The 15,182-nt window shown below is 43.7% G+C and overlaps 1 protein-coding gene across 1 annotated transcript; it reads left to right on the forward strand.

Moving 5' to 3' along the window:
• The first annotated feature begins 282 nt into the window (after positions 1–282).
• On the forward strand, positions 283–12,352 carry LOC118455865 (uncharacterized). The gene is made up of 3 exons (XM_087831865.1): positions 283–517; positions 3,227–3,529; positions 10,555–12,352. The coding sequence occupies exons 2-3, from the start codon at positions 3,379–3,381 to the stop codon at positions 12,012–12,014; spliced, it is 1,611 nt and encodes a 536-aa protein (XP_087687991.1). The 5' UTR covers positions 283–517; positions 3,227–3,378; the 3' UTR covers positions 12,015–12,352.
• The last annotated feature ends 2,830 nt before the right edge of the window (positions 12,353–15,182 follow it).

Here is a 15,182-nt window from a genome sequence, read left to right on the forward strand (position 1 = left end):
TTCATGGATGGATGTACTTTATAAAAACAAAGCTTATCTGATGAGTAAAGTGTGAAGTGTAAAGCTTTTATTAGATAACTCGGAAAAATTATTTCTTCTGCAGGTTTATTTGGTTTAGCTTTAAAACTTTGGATGATTCTGACTCATGAAGCAACCTGCCACAAATCTCTTCTCTCCATTTTAGACATTTTACATTTGCTTTTCGTCTGTACAGGGCTTTTATTGTGAAACTCTGGGACACGAATAAGCCTTTGGGCGCATGCGTAGAAGAACTTAGTTTGCAGCAGCGGCTCTCCTGAGGCGCGGACCGAGCCGGAGGACGGTGTAGTATTCCCCCCGCTCAGTACTCGGGTTACTGCAGTAGTCATGTGTACTCTGGAGTATCTGAAGGACTTTATCCAGCGGAGGCTGACGGCGGCCGCGGAGGAAATCTTCAGCGAGGTGGAGAAAACCTTCGTGCAGTACGAGGAGGAGCTCGACCGTCACCGGCGGCTGCAGCGGAAGCTGCTCCTCACAGGTGTGTAAAACCTGCACGTGCCGGAAATCCAGCCAGCGGTGCTGCGTTCGAGGTCAAACTGGGTGTCGGAATTTTATTATGAAACGTAGCACACGAGCCCACATCCAAGATGGCGGCAGTGAACGTAAACTGTGGTAAAACTTGGAATGTGTACCTGTGACTCACTGACCTGCTCCGCCCATGAGCGTGCTGCACAGGTGCCAGAAACTCTCTGATGAGCTGAGCTCAGCAACAACAGGGAGGCTGCGCATCAGCTCACCTGAACACACCTGGCTGATGCACGAGCTCTTGATCCGCTCCCGTCAGTAGTACAAAGTCAATTATTGGCATCTTTGTTTGTTTGTTCATTTTATTCCAAACATGTAAACAATATACGAAGGTCATTTAGCAAAGACAAACAAACAGCTTTACAAAATAACATATAGGAAAGGAGTGGGAAGAAGTGCGCATGTGCCGCCCTTCTCCACAGTTATCGTCAATATTTAATCAGCGTCCTGATATAATCTGCAGTCATAATAATAACGAGCATATTTCTAACATAATATACACACCACATAACATCATTTTGTTTTTGCCTCCACACAACAAACCGACTCCTCCAGTTATGAGAAGTTAGTTGTAGAATCCAATAAGCAGGAATGAAACTGTCCACGGCCTGCTGGGAGACTGAGCTGTCAGATCATCAGCGTTTGTTTCCTCCTCACCTTCTGCAGGGAGGGCACGTCTGCCATCATACTGTTAACTTATTTCTTGTGCAACTTTGTTTAGACGTCCCACAGCAGCCTGTTGGTGAGGAGGAGGAGGAGGAGGAGGTTCTCCCTGAGCAGCAGCTCTGGAACCAGGAGAGGAGCTCCAGTGTGGAGGAACCAGAAGCTCCACAGATTAAAGAGGAAGAGGAGGAACTGTGCAGCAGTCAGGAGGGAGAGCAGCTGGGACTGAAGGAGGAGACGGATACCTTCATGGTGACTGCTGCTGAGGAAGGAGAGCACAGTGAACCAGACATGGAGCAGCTCTTCTCTCGGGGGCCTGATGCCTTCATGGTGACTGCTACATATGAGGAAAGTGAGGAAGGAAGGAAGCAGTTTTGTTGCCCAACGTGTGGCAAGTCTTTCAACCGGCGCAGTAATTTATTATCCCACACAAAAATCCACACGAGTGAGAAGCCCTATTCCTGCGAAACGTGCGGGAAGTCTTTCAACCGAGGCAGTAATCTGTTACGCCACATGAGGTCTCACACAGGGGAGAAGCCTTATGTTTGTAAGAGCTGTGGGACCAGGTTCTCTGAGTTCTCATCACTCAAAAGGCACAAAGCACATTTTGCACAGAGCTGCAATATGTGGAAGAAAAGTTACAGCATGTCCTTAAAATCCACGTGAGAACCACACAGCTGAGAGGCCGTGACTGTGTCAGCGTTACTGCACCACGCAGAGACGTGGTCGTCCTGAAGCACCGAAAACGTGTGGATATATGGACTGGACCGCGCTGCAGCGGCAGTCTGATGTGAAACGAGTCTGTTACAGTCTGAGGGAAACAGCACCAACAGGCAGAAAAACGTGGATCTTTCATGTTTTCATGAAGTCTCGGTGGCTCTGTGTGAGCCCCGTCTGTTAGCCTGTTGGTTCCTCTTTAGTTCTCCGAGCGGGTTCTTCTCGCTGTGGAACATCGGATCACTGACATCTGTCACTGAGTCAGAGTTCTGGGAGATAAACGAGTGTAAAGACTGAGCAGTGCGAGCGGCTCGTGTGTTTGGATGTTTTCTTGGTCTGTGTGTAAACAACAACATTATAATCCAGCAGAAACACTGAGGAGCTTTTAACAAGCTCAACTTTCCCTTCTAGAGTCAGACAAGCACGTGAAGGAGCTCCCCCTCTCCCCCAGGCCTCCCTCTCTCCCCCAGGCCTCCCTCTCTCCCCCAGGCCTCCCTCTCTCCCCCAGACTTCCCTCTCTCCCCCAGACCTCCCTCTCTCCCCCAGGCCTCCCTCTCTCACCCAGTCCTTCTCTGCTGGAGAATCCCAGCAGATTCAATCCATCCAGCTCTCAGAGAAACTGGAACAAAAGCTCCATCTCAGTCTCTACAGGCTTCAGTTAGCATGTCAAAGGTTAAAGTTCATGACAATTGCAGGAGAAAGCCTCCTCTCTATAGAAAGAGCACGCAGCACAACTCTGCGACGGCACGAGCCGAGTCCACGGCTGAACCCAGCAGAAGAGCTGTGGTAGTGGAGCGAGCTCCAGACAACTTTACACATCTGTAACTTTATACTCCTGTAAGTGTCCTTTACAGTCACATTTTACTGAGGTGACATACTTTAATACATATTCTGAATTTTGATATTTGAGAATAATTTATTTGTGATTATTTCATGAAATTTATTGTGAAGGTTTGTGTGGAAAATAAAGGAGTGAACAAAGTGGTTTGACTCTTGTGTCGCTCCTTTTAAATATAAATAACATGAGAACTGTAAGGAGTTCAAATGGACACTACACTTATATTAAACTTTTATGTATTTAATGTGTGTTGAGACTCCAGTCGGGTACATCCTTCCTCTTTCTTGTGGTGACCTACAAATAAAAGAAATACACAAGAACAAATATGAAAATATGGTTCTTTATTTATTATTATTTTGTGCAGAAATCCTCATTTTTCCTTTTTTTAGATTTTCTTCTGTGTCTCTTTAAGACATTTCACTAAGTTGCTTTTCGTCTGTACAGGGCTTTTATTGTGAAACTCCGGGAGAGGAAGAACCCTTTGGGCGCATGCGTAGAAGAACTAGGTTTGCAGCAGCGGCTCTCGTGAGGCGCGGACCGAGCCGGAGGACGGTGTAGTATTCCCCCCGCTCAGTACTCGGGTTACTGCAGTAGTCATGTGTACTCTTGAGTATCTGAAGGACTTTATCCAGCGGAGGCTGACGGCGGCCGCGGAGGAAATCTTCAGCGAGGTGGAGAAAACCTTCGTGCAGTACGAGGAGGAGCTCGACCGTCACCGGCGGCTGCAGCGGAAGCTGCTCCTCACAGGTGTGTTAAACTTGCACGTGCCGAAAAGCTAGCGAGGAGTTGTGCCACAGCGGTCTGGCACGCGGGTGTCCGCGCGGACAGCCTGAGCCAACATGGCCGAGAGTCACGGGGTCACTTCCGGCGTCCTCCTCAGCTTTCGCCCCCCTTTGGTGTCAAACCTGCGCCTCTGGGCTATGCGTTGGCAGTACTGATGTAAGTTTGCCTGCTGTCAGTGGTTTATTAAGGGTCCACGAAGGTGTGACGGGTCGATTCTTCAGTTTGAGGGTAAATCTCTGTGAACACGGAGCTCGTGAAGTCTGACAGCAGGTTGGGGGGTCAACCAGACCTCTCCTGGTCGAACAGCTTCTCAGACACGAGGCACATCCTGCTCTTTAAGAATCTAATGATGTCACACATTAAAGCTGAACGTTGAGCAAAAACAAGATTTTGTTGTACTTTCAGAAAGAACAAGTTCCTGTTACTATTATATCCAAACTGTGTGACGCTGTTCTCGCTCATTGTCGCTCTGATATCATATCAGTGTGATGCAGTGACTGTTACAGAGGAGAAAACCAGATTACAACATGCTGCTGTTTTATTCTGATAAATGTGCTGACAGCACGCTGCACTCCTGCCTGCCTGAAGAACCTGAAACGTATTCAGTTAAAATATAAAACTAATAAACTACCAGTTAAAGTATTTACTGTTGGCCAATCAAAAGTCAAAGCAATCAATCTGCAGACGACTGTTTCCTTATCTGTGTTTCATGGATCGATATCAGTGCACATGTGTGTAGAGGCTGCTTTGTGATGAATTAAAGCAGTGTGAGAATGGTATTAATGGAAGATGAAGGTGGTGTGTTATCTGAACAGCTGGTGGAGCCTCCAATTGTCTAAAATTGTGGCTTTAAAGCGATTTGAGGTCACATGTTTGCTCCTGATTCGTGTCAGCGAATGTTTCCATTCGTTCTCTCACTGACACAGAGATGCAGAACAGTAATAGTCATCTGAGACGATTACCCGGCAGCGTTACACCAGCGGCAGGATGGATCCATGTTTCCATGGTTACTCTGACCTCGAGACCGATCATACCCAGAAACGTTTTTCCTTCTTGTGTTTTAGTGAGACTGTGAAAACTGTAGCCTCAGTGTCTTGTTCGCACTGACAGCAGTGGTACCCGGTGTGGTCTTCTGCTTCAGGCTTCAGCATGCCGCCCATTCAGAGATGCTCTTCTGATCACTTTGGATGTGACGAGCAGCGATTTTAGTTACTGCTGTTGTCCTGTCAGAGTTCTGCCTTTCTCCTCTGACACAAAGAAGCTACTTCCTCTCAGAGAACTGCTGCTCTCTGGACAGTTTCTCTTTTGTAGGGCTGGGCCGTATCATACCGTTCACGGTAACACCGTATAATGTTAGGCAATGATAAGAAAATGAAATATCGTGATAGAATATGAGTAAAACGCGCATGCGCAGTGTTTTCATAAACACATGGCAGAAAAAGCACGGCGGCGACGGAGAATGAGAAGGGTGAAAGCGGATCGTTGAATGAAACGATGAACCAGAACTGGTTTGTAAAAATGCTGCAACTTCAGTGGAACTGGTTTAGCTTTCGTCCGGCGCTCAAAGATCTGTCAAAAATGTTTCAGTGCGACTTTGCTGCGAAGCCGCACCGCTTGATGGATTGTCAGAGCATTACGGCTACCGTAGGCGGAGCCTCGCGGAGTGATACGTACCGTGCTTCAACATGACGTTACCGTATTGTTTGTGTATTTTAAACTCAAGGCTGTCGGTCGTGCAGTAGAACATGGGAACAGAGCAGCTGTGAGAGAATTCAGCATTAATGAGTCGATGGTACAAAAGTGGAGGAAACGAGAAGAATGAGTTGAGTAAAGTTAGACGTATCTGACTGTTTTTACTGCAGTTCCATGTTTCAAAGCTCCTCTTTTTACCTTTTGTGGATATTATACATGGTCATGCTCAGCATATGTCAGCCCATTTCCACTGGAAATGCCTTTTGGTTAAACTGTCAGCAAAGAATTTGCATTTCCACTGTTAAAATGTTATATATACACATAAAAACAGCTGCTTGTTTAAGTGAAAATACATTGATGGGTTTTTTTGCACTAGTAAAATTGTGGAGTTATAAAGTATTTTGTCTCGCATCAATTATATCGTCAGTTATATCGTTATCGCAAATTTTCAAATGTGTATCGTTGTAAATATTTTTGGTCATATCGCCCTGCTCTACGTCTTTGTAAACTCTGAGATGTTTGTGTGGGAAAAAACAGCCAATCAGCAGTTTCTGAAATAGGACACTAAAAGTTTCTTAAATCTCTTTTCTTCCTCAATTTTCTGATGCTCAGTTTGACCCTCGGCTGATTGTCGTCACCATCTCTACATGCATAAATACACTGAGCTGCTGCCGTGTCATTGGCTGATTAGAGATTAGAGTCTCTAATAAAGTGGCCAGTGAGTGTAGACCACAGCTTAGTACATCTGTTATTGTTTGATATTCATGAGCTGTGGGCAGAAACTGAGTGAGTGAGATCACAGATGAAGCGTCGTCCAAACGGTGTCTGGACTCGGCGTCAGAGGGAGGGTGAGGAGCTTGGTTCTTCAGGAGCGTCTCAGAGCTCCTCAAGGAGCAAGTGGAGATATTCGGGCATCTGGCCAGGATGGCTCCTGGGTGAGGTGTTCCAGCCATGTCCTACCAGGAGAAGCCTCCAGGGCAGACTTGGGGCACACTGGAGAGATTACGTCTCAGATGGCTTGGAATGAGTTGGAGAAGCTGGCTGGGAAGAGGGAGGCCCCCGTGATCCGGAGCCTGGTCAGGAAATAGGTGGAACCAGTAATAAGTTTTAGAGTTTCAGTAGAGATCTGTAAGCAGTGACGGGAAAAAATTCCCCCAGGTATTAAAATGCTAATTTCCAGGTTAATATTTGTTATTCTGAGGGCCTGAAGGGCGTTAAAAGTAAAAGGAATTTTGCATTACTGCCCCCTTGTGGCGAGAGTAGTTATTAAAACCAAAAACCTCCAGCGGTGATTGTAGAGTCTGTTGGCCCCCGGGCAAAAATTCATATTTATTCATTATTTATAAAAACAAACAAAACATAAATAATCATTTAAATAATAATCAAGTTAAATTTTAATTTTCCTAAGAAGTTTCCTGTCTTGGTTGATGGCAAACGGATCCTCTGAACATGGTCAAAGGAGCTTGCAAAGAAAAGCGTCTGGACTTCTTTAAAGAAGTCTGAACATCTGTAATTAACACAAAGTCTCTTTATATGTAGCTACTTAAAAGCATCAAAGGTGCTGATATTGATATGAGTTATATGACTAAACCTAGAACATAAGACACACACAGCTGTACCTCAGCGTCAGACCTAGAATGAGCCTGGCAAACAGAAATGTGGCAACAAATGCTTCCCAAGAGAAAACTCAGCAACTTCCCATCTCAGTGAGAATGACACTGCTTGGTAGAGGAATACGATGGCTATCCTGTGATGTACAGGTCCTTCTCAAAAAATTAGCATATTGTGATAAAGTTCATTATTTTCTGTAATGTACTGATAAACATTAGACTTTCATATATTTTAGATTCATTACACACAACTGAAGTAGTTCAAGCCTTTCATTGTTTTAATATTGATGGTTTTGGCATACAGCTCATGAAAACCCAAAATTCCTATCTCAAATAATTAGCATATTTCATCCGACCAATAAAAGAAAAGTGTTTTTAATACAAAAAAGTCAACCTTCAAATAATTATGTTCAGTTATGCACTCAATACTTGGTCGGGAATCCTTTTGCAGAAATGGCTGCTTCAGTGCAGCGTGGCATGGAGGCAACCAGCCTGTGGCACTGCTGAGGTGTTATGGAGGCCCAGGATGCTTCGATAGCGGCCTTAAGCTCATCCAGAGTGTTGCGTCTCTCAACTTTCTCTTCACAATATCCCACAGATTCTCTACGGGGTTCAGGTCAGGAGAGCTGGCAGGCCAATTGAGCACAGTAATACCATGGTCAGTAAACCATTTACCAGTGGTTTTGGCACTGTGAGCAGGTGCCAGGTCGTGCTGAAAAATGAAATCTTCATCTCCATAAAGCTTTTCAGCAGATGGAAGCATGAAGTGCTCCAAAATCTCCTGATAGCTGCATTGACCCTGCGCTTGATAAAACACAGTGGACCAACACCAGCAGCTGACATGGCACCCCAGACCATCACTGACTGTGGGTACTTGACCCTGGACTTCAGGCATTTTGGCATTTCCCTCTCCCCAGTCTTCCAGACTCTGGCACCTTGATTTCCAAATGACATGCAAAAGTTGCTTTCATCCAAAAAAAGTACTTTGGACCACTGAGCAACAGTCCAGTGCTGCTTCTCTGTAGCCCAGGTCAGGCGCTTCTGCCGCTGTTTCTGGTTCAAAAGTGGCTTGACCTGGGGAATGCGGCACCTGTAGCCCATTTCCTGCACACGCCTGCACACGGTGGCTCTGGATGTTTCTACTCCAGACTCAGTCCACTGCTTCCGCAGGTCCCCCAAGGTCTGGAATCGGTCCTTCTCCACAATCTTCCTGAGGGTCCGGTCACCTCTTCTCGTTGTGCGTTTTCTGCCACACCTTTTCCTTCCCACGGACTTCCCACTGAGGTGCCTTGATACAGCACTCTGGGAACAGCCTATTCGTTCAGGAATTTCTTTCTGTGTCTTACCCTCTTGCTTGAGGGCGTCAATGATGGCCTTCTGGACAGCAGTCAGGTCGGCAGTCTTACCCATGATTGCGGTTTTGAGTAACGAACCAGGCTGGGAGTTTTTACAAGCCTCGGGAATCTTTTGCAGGTGTTTAGAGTAAATTCGTTGATTCAGATGATTAGGTTAATAGCTCGTTTAGAGAACCTTTTCATGATATGCTAATTTTTTGAGATAGGAATTTTGGGTTTAATTTAGTCTAATGTTTATCAGTACATTACAGGAAATAATGAACTTTATCACAATATGCTAATTTTTTGAGAAGGACCTGTACATATGGTCCGTGTAGGGCAAAAGTTTTGGGCGTGAAATAAAGAGAAAGACATTTCTTCCACTTTGTTCTCCAGACTCAGTTTTTAGAGCAGGTGATGACATCATCCAGTGGCAACAAAATTCCTTGAAAAGTCAAATTCTAGATAAAAATTGGTGCTCCTTTTTTCGGACACTTTCCAATTCAAATGAATCGGGAAAAATTCTGTTTTTTGGATTTTGTGAAAATCATGTGAAGAATCACCACCGAAAGTCAGCATTATTAGAGAGGACGTCTCACTGTCAGGGTGAACTTCAGAAATGCAGCAATTAAAAAATGTTTTGGGATCTATGAGGTTTTAACCTCATAGATCGGGTTAAAACACGGGGACTCAGGTGTGTGTGGTTGTTGTTGTGGTGAGTGTGAATAAAAATGGCTCAAAATGATATTCCGTGGTCCCGCCGTTCCTTATTCTCACCACCACAAAGGTTTCACTTACTGATGCTTAAAATTAGGGGTGGGCGATAGAAACTATATAAATTTGGCCAACGATAGAGATTTTGACTATGTCGCTCTATCGCGATAGCGCATGTTGATGATGTCATCAAGCTGCGCCTGTTTTGGTCGAAAGCATCGCAGCAGCTAAAACCATTATCATCTGCAAATTATGGCGGGCGACAGTCATAGCAAAGAGATGAAGCACTTTTGAAATATGGGGAAAGCCAAAAACTGTGTTTCCTCCACTTCCCTAACATTGATTCATTAATGTTGAATTCTCTCACAGCTGCTCTGTTCCATGTTGTTGCAGTATATTAATGACTAACCTCGTATTGTGGATGAATAATCTCAGATGTTCTCCTGACTGAAGTTTGGCCCGTGTACAGCATCCTGCTATGATTGCATTTGTCCCTGACCACCAGAATCCCTCACGTTAACTTTTATCGAGTGGAAAAAAGTTAGCGTTCATCCTCCAGCTTCACTGTGCTAATGTTATGCTAACATAGCTGTGTCGCTAGCAATCACGTAGCACAACATTATATACCAGGTAGTCCAACTTCAGTAACCCTTCAAACGTCACTGCTGTTTAGTTTTCTGTTTTCATTCATGTTGGAAGTGGTAGCAGAGCTGAACGTTTGAATTAGTTTCAAAATTCTCAGTCAGAACATGGTATGAACATGGTATGGTATTTAAGTGTAAACTAATGAGCTAACTTCCTGTTAACTTCTAACTCTGTTAAATTTAATAACTTCTGTTTTCATGGTGTAACTTAATTGTTACACTCGATAAAGCAGCAACGCTGATGATTTTATTAAAGATGAAAGAATTTAGACCATTTTTAACTCTCAGTGTTCGTTTGACTTTGGGACCTGAAGAAGACGGAGTTTTGGACCCAGATTACTCCGTGAAGCTCCTCGCTATGGCAGCCGTAATGCTCTGACAATCCATCAAGCAGTGCAGCTTACCAAAGTTACACTAAAACATTTTTTAACAGATTTCTGCAGCCAAAATTGGTTCGAGGTCAGTAAGCACAACCAGAATTCATACATAAGGCACACTCTCGATTTTTGAGAAAATTAAAGGATTTTAAGTGTGGAAAATATGTTATACAGAAGAAAATAATATATCGTGATATATATAGTTACCGCACATGCTTCAAATTATATCGCGATATGAATTTTAGGCCATATCGCCCAGCCCTACTTAAAATACATTGTTGTTTGTCCTATGGACAAAAATGACAGGAAACAAACGGGTATCTATGAGTAAAGTGACAGAGTGTTTGCCTGTAAGCAATAGTGATGACTAACTGCACGTTGAATTTATGGCAGTGTAACAGACTCATGCTTCTTCAGCCTTTTTCTCTCCAAAAGATCAGCGAGATAAAACACTCCTCTCTGATGGTTTATGCTCTGTAATGAAGTTAGGAAGTCGGCTAACGTTTGATCTGCCGTTAGCTGCTTTGAGGTCTGCTCTGACTGAAAATGTGTCGCCCAAATTATTTGGCACACTTCAGATTTCATTTGTGTAGTAACGTATTGCCTTTGTTCCTCCAGACCTCCGACAGCAACGTGAAAATGGAGAGGAGGAGATTCTTACTGACCAGGAGAGACCCTCAGGTGTGGACCAGAATGAACCACAGCAACCACGGATTAAAGAAGAACAGGAGGAACTCTGCACCAGTCAGAACCCCCAACCTCCACAGATAAAAGAGGAGGAGGAAGAAGTTAGCACCAGTCCAGAGGACCCAGAATCTTCACAGATTAAAGAAGAAGGGAAGGAACCCTGCACCAGTCAGGACGGAGAGCAGGTCGTGCTGAAGGAGGAGACTGATACCTTTACGGTGACTCCTGTTCACGAGGAAGATGGCTGCAGTGAAGCAGGACCAAACAATGTTCTGCTCTCCCCTCTGAGCCCTCCTGACGCTGAGAATGGGAAGAAGTACTATCGTATTTACACAATGAAATATCTTGAAAGAATTCAGACAGTTGACAAAAGATACTGTTGCAAAATATGTGGGAAAGGTTTCGCTCACAGGTGTAATTTGGTGGACCACATGAGAATTCACACTGGTGAAAAGCCATACACATGTGAAACATGCGGGAAAAGTTTCAACAGAGTTGGTAATTTTAATGCCCACATGAGAAACCACACGGGTAAGAAGCCCTATGCTTGTGAAACGTGTGGGAAAGGTTTTAATCATCGATGCAATTTGGTGGACCACGTGAGAATTCACACAGGTGAGAAACCATACACATGTGAAACATGCGGGAAAAGTTTCAATCGAGTTGGTAATTTTAATGCCCACATGAGAACTCATGCAAGTAAGAAGATGTTTTCTTGTGAAACCTGCGGGAAAGGTTTTAATAGAAGGGGCCACTTTAATGCCCACTTGAAAACGCACACAGGTGAGAAACCTTATCCCTGTTACACGTGTGGGAAAACATTTATAAATGCATCAAGGCTCAAATTTCACATGATAATTCACACCGGTAAGAAACCCTATTCTTGTGAAACATGTGGGAAGCGTTTCATTCGAAAAGTGCACTTAACCACCCATGTGAGAATTCACACAGGTGAGAAACCTTATCCCTGCGAGGTATGTGAGAAAAGATTTATTGACGCGTCAACGTTGAAGTGTCACATGAGAACTCACACAGGTGAAAAACCGTATGTTTGTAACATCTGTGGGAAAGCATTTTCTGTCTTATCAACCTTTAAAAGTCACACCTCGGTTCATACAGGTGAGAAACCGTATTCCTGTGAAATATGTGGGAAAACATTCAGTCGCAGTGGTCACTTGACCGTACACGTAAGAACTCACACGGGTGAGAAGCCATACTCGTGTAAAACATGTGACAAAACTTTCAGTCAAAGGCATCATTTGACTTCCCACATGAGATCTCACACAGGTGAGAAGCGGTATTCTTGCCAAATGTGTGAGAAAAGCTTTGTTCAAAGCAGTCATTTGTGGCGCCACATGCGAACTCACACAGGCGAGACATCATCGTCCTGAAACATCTCTGTGGGATTATCTTCAAGTGACGCTTAGGAAAATAATAGAGGTTAACAGAGGAACTTTCAGAGCTCAGAGCTCTGTAGTTTATTGCATGTGACAAAGTACTCGATGGATCAAATGAATAATGATTTGATCTTTCAGAGACAGTGAGGCTGTCAGATTTGTCCGGTCTGTAAGTTTTGATTTTTACAGAAACACGTTGCATATTTTGAAAAATGCTGCCTTTCGTCTCCTCTTTGTTCACTTTTGTGCTGTTCTCATGCTGTAAACATGAGAAAAAGAAGTTAATGTTACAACATGTTCAGGCTTTTACTTTTTCTTATCTCTTCTTTTTCTCGTCAAAAGCAAAAATCTGCAGACCTCATTCTGGGATGTGAACCTTACTCATAAAGCTCTTTGAGATGACTGTTATTGTGAACTTGGCAGTGTTGGAAGGTTACTTTTAAAATGTATTCCTCTACAGATTACATAATACATGCCCCAAAATGTAGTTTGTAACATATTTCATTAAATTACTTAATGTCAGTAACTGAATACTTTAGATTACTTGGTATATTGTCATGGTTTTTACAACTACATGGATGTACTGTGTGATTTATTACTATTACTGAAGGCTACTTGCCACTCAGCTAATATTGTTAGCTGGCGTTAGCTGAGGTTAGTTCATAGACTGCTTTAGGAACTGCACATGATTATTTGCACCTAGCAGGCTCTTAATGCTTTCCACCAAGTCTAACAGTCTGCAGTCTAATAGTAATAAATCACACAGCAGTAGTAAAATCAAAGATACTGAAGTGGCACATAACCCAGGTAGCTACCACAACTAAAACAAGGTAGCTGCAGTAGGCTAATGTTAGTTTTTAAAAAAGAGCTTACTTCCAGATGTTTCTTTAGGTTGGAGTGTTTTGACGCTGAGAGCAGCTTGGTTGCTGACAAACAGAGTTTTCATTGCACGGTCAGATTTCATCCCTTTCTTCTTTAAATATGAAGTATTGTTGGAAATTCCAAGTAATAAATGTATTCCTACCTGTGCACTGTTGGTTCTGTTGTGCTGGCTCCAGGTCCATTGTGTAACTGATGCCACCAGCATTAATAGGACGCTTGCATTAGAGCGTTTATTGTGTGTTTGTTTCGGTTTCTGACAATGCGTTTAAAGATTAGAGAGGGGACAGCCGAACATATGAAACATATGTATCATATGTCATCCATTTATTTCAACAAAGTAACTGTTTTCTAATGATCACCTTTTTAAACGGTAACTGTAACAGAATAGTTACTCATATTTAGTATTTTAAATGTATTCCATTACTCCCCAACACTGGAACTTGCTCTATTAATCAAACTGGCCTGAGCTGAGCAGAGGTTCCATCTTACTTTGTCTTTGTTTGCATGTTTATGGGTTACGTTTCTTTCTTTGTGCGGCTGGATTTACAGGAAGTGTTGCAGCTCCCGCACCATTAGTGTAGTGTCTAATATTACAATAGTTTTCTCATTATTTTAAGTATATGTTTCCAAAGAGTCTTTTTTACATCAGTGTTTCTCCATGAAAACACTTCCTGAGTTTGGTCAGTTTTAGTAGAATTTTTTTGCTTAGTTTATATTTTTGTCTTTTTTATGGTTACAGTCTTTTCACTGTATCACTCACTGCTGTAAATGAACCTGTAGAAATAAAATTTCTTTTGTCAAAGAAACCTGAAACATTTCTTTCACTGCTCCTTACACTGTGTGTCTGTGTCTGTGTCTGTGTGTGTGTGTGTGTGTGTGTGTGTGTGTGTGTGTGTGTGTTTCGGGGATTTCACGACGAACGTCAAACTTCTGTTTCAGACCAGCTAAACTTCCTGCAGTGGCTCATCCAGCGATGAGAGCTGATGATGGTCGGGTCTCCAGCTACCACCCATTTTTCAGGTGAAGAGTTTCCAAAGGGAGCGCATCAGGTGAGAAGTGAGAGGACCATGAGGCATCCATCAGTTATCACAGAGCTGCGATCTGAAGCCACGTAACGCCTACAGACCGTTGGTCAAATTCATGACTGAAGCAGCAGCAGGTGTACGAGTGCAGAGTTAAACCGCTCAAGTCTCAGGTGAGTGAAGCAAATAACTACCAATGGAAGTGAAGGATATCGCCTGCTGACCTATCAGGGAGTCGTAAATAGTTTAGCTGAGGTCACCAATAGGCGTGCTGCGGCCCGGATGATTACTAGATTCTAGACTAATTTTAATCTGAAAGTGCTGCGAGCGCACCAACATGTTTATGGAGATGTCTCTGAAGGTGAAGCTTTTCCACCTCACAGCCTCCACCCAGGCCGTACGCCACCTCCTCATGGTGGTCCACATGGGAAACTGGAAAAACCTGACGCCGTTTCCCTGGGGGTCCCCTTCTGGTCAAGTGTGCGGTTGTGACAGTTTATACTGCAGCAGGCAACCATGGCGACCACTTTATGTCCCATAATGCACTATGTTATGACAGTTCAAGAAAAACCAGGAGTGGAAGGAGGAGCAAACACCTGATGAGTCCGTGGGTGGATTTTCTCTCAGATGTGGACACAGTTCCACAAACAGGTTCGGCCTCAGCACACACACACACACACACACACACACACACACACACACAGGCTTCTTATCCAGAGTCACCTGAAGGGTTTAAAATAAAGAACTTCCACTTCCTCTCCTGATGGGAAGCATTTAAACTGACTATTCATCATTTCTGGGATTTCCAGCTGAGGTATTCAGAATTTTCTGGACTGCTGTGGAAGAACTTTTGTTTCAGCCCCTTCAGGTCTGAACTCTGACAGGTCGACAAATCTGAGTATTAAAAACAATGTTTTTAATATTTGGAACTGAACGGGTTGATAAATGTTTGAAGCTGAAGTTTAAAAACATCAACGCGCTGCTTCAGAAACAGGCCGAGGATTGGTTCATCTGAACAGAGTCACGTGATCAGTGACATTCAGCACGTGGCTGCTTCAGTGCCTGATTTAATGGTTTATAAGGAAGTGAATCATTGGTGGGTTTTGCTGTGTTTTGGTGATTCTGTGCGAGAGAGAGTGAATCAATGATCAGAGACATGGAGCCAGACGCTCTGCCTGTTCCTAAATAAAAACCAGTTCATCAGTGTAGTGGCGAATTTCTGTCCCAAGCTTCAGAAAAATAATTCTTCCACTTCTTA

This window comes from Neolamprologus brichardi, chromosome 18 (assembly GCF_056152115.1).
Source record: "Neolamprologus brichardi isolate AB-2024 chromosome 18, ASM5615211v1, whole genome shotgun sequence".
NCBI classification, from domain to species: Eukaryota; Metazoa; Chordata; class Actinopteri; order Cichliformes; family Cichlidae; genus Neolamprologus; species Neolamprologus brichardi.

Bases quoted from the DNA above. Each gene is read 5' to 3' on its own strand.
- LOC118455865 (XM_087831865.1), top strand. From the start codon at position 3,379: ATGTGTACTCTTGAGTATCTGAAGGACTTTATCCAGCGGAGGCTGACG. The intron at 3,530-10,554 runs GTGTGTTAAACT...TTGTTCCTCCAG, and splicing joins GCGGAAGCTGCTCCTCACAG to ACCTCCGACAGCAACGTGAA.